This window comes from Halyomorpha halys, unplaced genomic scaffold, assembly GCF_000696795.3.
Source record: "Halyomorpha halys isolate HHAL.00 unplaced genomic scaffold, Hhal_1.1 Scaffold370.1, whole genome shotgun sequence".
Classification (NCBI taxonomy): Eukaryota; Metazoa; Arthropoda; class Insecta; order Hemiptera; family Pentatomidae; genus Halyomorpha; species Halyomorpha halys.
The window spans coordinates 45,601-52,142 of record NW_027107863.1 but is presented as its reverse complement, the minus strand read 5'-3'; the positions used below and the strand labels follow the sequence as shown (position 1 = coordinate 52,142).

Sequence of the window (6,542 nt, the reverse complement as noted above, 5' to 3'; positions counted from 1 at the left end):
ATAAGTTAATCATACTTATTTGTGTTTTTCATTGACCGACCATCTTCTCCTCATTTACCTATATATACATTTTATTTTCCATTTCTTTCATTACTTTATTTTTAATATTTTTTATTTTGTACTTATATTACTTTATACTTATTTGTACTTATAGCTAAATAGATATTCATGTGTATTTTATTATTTTACTACTTGTTCTTTCCTCTTGCTAAATTGTAATATTACTCTTCTCATACATACTCGAAATATTCATGTCTGACAACACTATTTATGTATCCATAAGGTTAGTTATTTTCTTATTTTCTAAACATTATTTATATATATGTGTGTGTGTGTATTTATTCATTGGTTCTTATCTTGTTTCTTAGCCCTAATGAAAGCTAGCAATTCTGGGCAAAACATTGGCACTAATAAATTGGTTTATTTGCTTATTTGTGTTTTTCACTAACCGCATCCCCAACCATCTCCTCTTATGTATTATCCACGGTCAACAATCTTCTCATTATTTATTTGGTATGTTTCAGAGTAGGACGAAAGTACCCGATATTGGTTTGTGGCCCCCTTTGTGCAATGTCATACTTGCTACAGGCATACACTTATTCATTACCAGTCTTGTTCATCATACGACAAATACAGGGAATATGCCTCGGGGTGGTATACACTTGTGGTCCAGTCTACATTGCTGAAGTTTCCGAACCTCAGTTCCGAGGTTTCAATTTATCTAATATGCTGACTATGCTGTACTTAGGAGGTCTTTTCTCCTACAGCGTGGGTCCTTATGTAAACTATACCCACTATGCTCTAGCAAGCCTTGCAATACCTCTGATTTTCACAATCTCATTTGCCTTCATGCCTGAATCACCATACTACCTCGTAATGAAAGGAAAGCACGATAAGGCACAAAAAGCTCTCATATGGCTTAGAGGAGACACAAAAATTGAAGAACTAAAAATCATCCAAGATACTATCCAGAAGGAAACAACCAACAAAGGTGAATTCAACTTTTAAACTTCTTTAAACTCTTCCAATTACGACCCCTAAAGCACGATAGGGGTGAGCAACCAGCTATGTATCTCCGTCCCAATAGTTTGCCAACAATGATTGTGATAGCCACCATAATCAAGGTCAACGAAATTAAGCAAGTATTAAATGTTACTGGGTAATATAATATTGTTATCATTGCGATGCACTTGGAAGGAGTAACTTTTAGTAAATGTATGAGTCAGAATTCTTAGACAAACATTTATTTACATTAAATAATGAGATACTTATGATAAATACAAGATGAAAATACTACAGTTTTCATATACTTATTGAGGGGGATATCGAAAGTTATTATTGGGAAAAATACCTGGTTTATCTGCGGATACAAACTAAATTAAATAAACTCTGCTTTAGCAACCTTTACAATTATTCACAATAGATTCGCTTTAGCACTGTCTTTTATATCAGGGATGAAAACAAATACTTCACTTGTCCCTGGCAACACTATTTACCTATTCACAAATATAAAACTCTCATAGTCTCCTGTGTATGTCTCTCCAACATTGGGACTTTACCTTCAATGTAACATCCCTGCTACCTGCACTTGTTTTGTGGAACCTTCTTCCGTCACCAAAATAAGAAATCCTCTTGTCTGCCCTTCAGGTCCTTTGTGCCTTTTTTCTCCACACTCTCACTTAAACTATTGTGTGATCCACTACAAACTTTAAATTAATGTTACAATTAGTGCTTTGAGTTCTTCAGTAAATCTTCCCTATCGATACCAATAGTAAATAAGATAAACATACCAATAATATGCATTTCACCAATATTGGTCACTTAATGGAAATATTTCAAAAATAATTTAATTTTAAAAAAATTGGGCTATGAAATAAACCCATCCATGCTAAATGACGGATGTAACTACAGATCTCCTTAAACATATTGGTGAGTTGTTAGTAAAGTTATCTATAAATAATGAAACTTGCAGTAGTTTGATAATAATAATAATAATAATTTATTTGTTTGTTTATGGGGCAACCCCCATACAAATAGAGTTAGCCTGTGAAATACATAAAATAAATAATCAGTTGTAATAATTTTACAAAGACGATGAGTTACACATAGTTTATATAAAATAATAACAAATAATTTACCCAAGCTGGGCTGTCTACATTCATAATAATAAAACAAAAATGTCACTTCATGTTTAATATTAAAAAAAAAATAGAACAAAAACCTCCTATTGGGACGATAGGTATCCAGCTCTAATCAAGGTTTTGAGCTATATATGTAAAAAAGAGTTTGAGATCCAATCCTGGGAGTACAGACAGAAATTCATACAATTGATTTTGGTTAATATTGCTTAGTTTCAGGATGTATTGGATTCAGTTCTCATGATACACAGGGCAATTTGTCAAAAAATGGAAACAATCCTCCAGTACCGTTCCATTACAAGCTGGACAAAGCTTCTGTGGACTCTAGTTAGGAACAAAACTAACCAATTACATAACCTTATATGATTGCATATTTTGATGATTGAGGTTTCTTTGTCATCTTTCTCAACAGACTAGCACTTGCTGTAAACAATCTTTTAACAAACTTTAACTTTTTGGATCATTCTAGATGTCTTCTTTTTCAAGATGTATACCAATGAGAGAGACCTAGGATGTTGTTGTTGTTGGCTGGGCTTTAGGGCGAAAAACCCTCAGGTCAGAGAGATGTTCAGGATGTCTAGGATGTTCAGGTATTTCCTGCATCCAGGAGTTCTCATCCCTCTCCTGCCTAAACAACAAATGAATCGCAAAACGTCCTATCTCCTTGTGTTCAATGTAAACAGTGATTATAGCACAACAGTTTTTGCATGTCATTTTCTTTATGAATATTTTTCTTTAATACTTATTCATGACCACTGTTTTTCTTAAATGTATTGTAATCTTAATTATGATGGGAAGATAAATAAAGTTTAAAGTATTTAGGTCTGCACAACATGGCTGCAATTCAAGGGATTTTTGGAAAGACACAATTACCATCTTTGTTTTGAAAACTATCTTTTTAACTCCATATTTGACTGAAAAAAATTGGTTTGCTTGATTTTTTGATTTAATGCAACAAATAAACAATACTGAAACGATATATAAAATAAAAACCATTTATATATAAAAATAACTATTTACTCATAAAAGAGGATATTGTAATATTGATAGAACACTGGATTTTTAATGAGAAAGGAAAAACAAATTATCAATCAGAAACAAGACAACCAAAGTGTTTGGTTGATTACTTATTGCATATAAGGGTTCAATTTTTAATTTTTATTCTGTTGACATGTCTGTTGTGGCAGGATATTAGAATTGTCCTTAATCAAGTAGAGGCCACTTCAAGACATGGGGGCCCCTTTGACTAAAGAACTTATTTTCTGAACAACTTTGGGTTATCAACGAAAATAAACTATATACTAGTTAAAATTATTATTATAATTAATTAGTAATAACATCAACTACAATGATCCAATTTGCTCTCAGTAGTTTATTTTATTGCTCCAACGTTTCGACCCTTTGGCCATAAACAAGGAGACAACCTAAAAATTGTTTTCACATTATCACTATATTACTTCCTCACATAATACTAATATTTTGAAAATACCTCAATTATTGACTAGTCACAATTTCTTTAAAATATGCCTTTCTATTACAGGCTATTTGTCCATGTCATATATTCTTCAAAAACAAAAACAAATATCATGAGAGATAGTTGATTGTGAGGAGAAGATGGTTGGGGGTTGCGTTTATGTATTATTATGTTATGTTATTATTATGTTGTAATTATTATGTTATTTTTTACTTACTTATTAAATTACCTATATATACATTTTATTTTTCACTTCTTTCATTACTTTAATTTTATTAATTTCATTCTGTACAATTATTTACTTTATGTCATTCTGTTTATTTATATTTTATTTTTTGTATTGATTGGTTGTAATCTTGTTCTTTGTTCTTAGCCCTGATGAAGGTTAGAAATTCTGGCCGAAACGTTGGCACGATTAAATAAGTTATTTAAACTTATTTGTGTTATATTTTGACCACACCCGCAACCATCTTCTCGTATAAAAACAAATATCAAATTAATATCATAAATGTTTCATTTAAATTTTATAAATTGGCTATTAACTTAAAAACATATACTCTCAATACAAAAACTGTTCCTTAAAAATTGTTTTTATATTGAAACTGGATGTTTTGTAAGTACCAATTTATAAAATTTAAATGAAAGTGTTATTATATTAATTTGATATTTGTTTTTTAAAATTATGTGACATGGACACATAGCCAGCAAATGGAAGGATCACGGGAAGCAAAGAAAAAGGGAAAGAGACAGGCCTAGACTACGGATGGACAATGTGGAGGAGGACTTAAAGTCACTGGATATTGGACATTGGAGATGAGCGGCAGGGGACCGTTATGAATGGAGGAAAATTGTAGATGGGGTCAAGGTCCTTCAAGGGCCATAGCACCGGAAAAAAAAAAGTATGCTCTTTACTTCTATGTGAGTATAATTTGTTACCGTAATGAGGTGTTAATATCTGGATTATCTCTATAGGAAGTCTGGTGAGTCAATTCATACACATCTATACCTCATACACGAGGGTGTAATAACCTAGATGTTGATCGCCCTGAATAAAAATTTAATCTAATTCATACACATTTTTTTGAGGTTAATGACTTCCAGTTTAATGAAATTTTTATTAAATTATCATGACATGGTACAACGTTTCGGGACCACTGTCCCATATTCATGTACTTTAAACCTCATAATTTCATATAGGAAATCATATCACAATTTTTATGCATCTTCACTATTCCTTAGCTAGTAGATAGAGTACTGGCTGTGCTAAGGAGTAGTGAAGATGCACAAATTGTGACATGATTTCCTATATGAAATTACGAGGTTTAAAGTACATGAATATGGGACAGTGGTCCCGAAACGTTGTACCATGTCATGATAATTTAATAAAAATTTCATTAAACTGGAAGTCATTAACCTCAAAAAAAATTTTTTATGAGGTGCTAATAGTTTACCTAGATAAATAAGAAGAAAAGATGATCAGGGGTGTGGTCAGCAAAGATACACAAATAAACAAAACTTATTGATTGAGCTGAAATAAATACAAATACAAGAAAACAAGCTTAATTCAGAAAAACATAGAAATAAAATAATAACAAACTTAGAAATATGCATACAAATAAATAATTAGAGAGAATTTGATATTAATAGAAAATAAAATATAATATTGTAGGGGTATGAATTATACAAAATAAATTATAAAAAAAAAAGAAGAAAAAATATAGTTTTGAAGTAAATATGAACTATTAAATTTTAAGTAAATATTAAATGTCAAGTAAATAGTTAATTTTATTTTTTTTATCATTTATTTTGTATAATTTATATCCCTAAATTATTATATTTTATATTTTATTAATATTAACTACTATCTATTTATTTACTGTTATTTTTTTATGTTTCTCCGAATTAAGATTGTATATTGTTTTGTTTTTCAGCCCTAATGAAGATCTGAAACTTAGGTCGAAAGGTAGGTACAATTAAATAAGTTTTGTTTATTTATGCATCTTTACTTACCACAAGCCTGATCATCTTCTCATTATTCATTACTGATGAGTCAGTATGAAATAAAAAAAGGTATTTCTAGAACTACAGAAAGCATTAGTCTGAGAATAAATGATGATAGATGATTTCTGATTTCAGGTTCATGGAGAGAATTGTTTCTTACAAGGAAAGAACGCAAAGCATTCCTCATCGTTCAGATTTGCTGTATCACAAAATATCTTGGAGGAATTACTCCATTCGTTGTCTACGTGTCCCAAACCTTTGGAGAGGCGACTATAGACTACTTGGACCATAATCAACTCACCATTGCAGCTGGTATAATCCTTTCTTTGGCAGCTTTTGTTTCCAGCTTGATAACTGATTCTGTAGGGAGAAGGCCAATGCTCATAAATTCTTGCCTGGTCTGCTTTTTCTTTTATGGCCTGATAGCTGTTTACTACTTTATGGACTCAAAAACAGAATTTGATATGAAGCCTTACGTAATGGTGCTTTATTTATCTGTTATTGGTTTTATAATTGCTTCTACCATCGGGTTAGCACCCTTGATGCAGACTATCCAAGCAGAATACTTTACAGCAAATACAAGAGGGTTAGCAGGAGGATTAACTTCAGCTATCGCCACCGTAGTATCATTTATTGCCTTAAAGCAATATCAATTTATATCGGTAATATATACTTTTTTTAAATAATTATATTAATATTATTGACTTATTTTTAAATTGCTAGATTTTATTCTAACACATTAACAAGCAATTCTTTGTAAAATAATAAGCAAAATTATTAGTAAATAAAATAAAACAAATATATTAAACTCAATTATATTTATATATTTTGTAAGTTTTTCTTAAATGTATTGTAATCTTAATTATGATGGGAAGATAAATAAAGTTTAAAGTATTTAGGTCTGCACAACATGGCTGCAATTCAAGGGA

General features: G+C 30.7%; 1 protein-coding gene across 1 annotated transcript in view; it reads left to right on the top strand.

Moving 5' to 3' along the window:
* LOC106681844 (facilitated trehalose transporter Tret1) overlaps positions 1-6,542 on the top strand; it is a 16,949-nt gene that overhangs the window by 7,810 nt on the left and 2,597 nt on the right. Inside the window, exons 3-4 of the mRNA XM_014422380.2 lie at positions 525-991; positions 5,749-6,275. Of these exons, the coding sequence (XP_014277866.1) occupies positions 525-991; positions 5,749-6,275 (994 nt within the window). The remainder of the gene's footprint in view (positions 1-524; positions 992-5,748; positions 6,276-6,542) is intronic.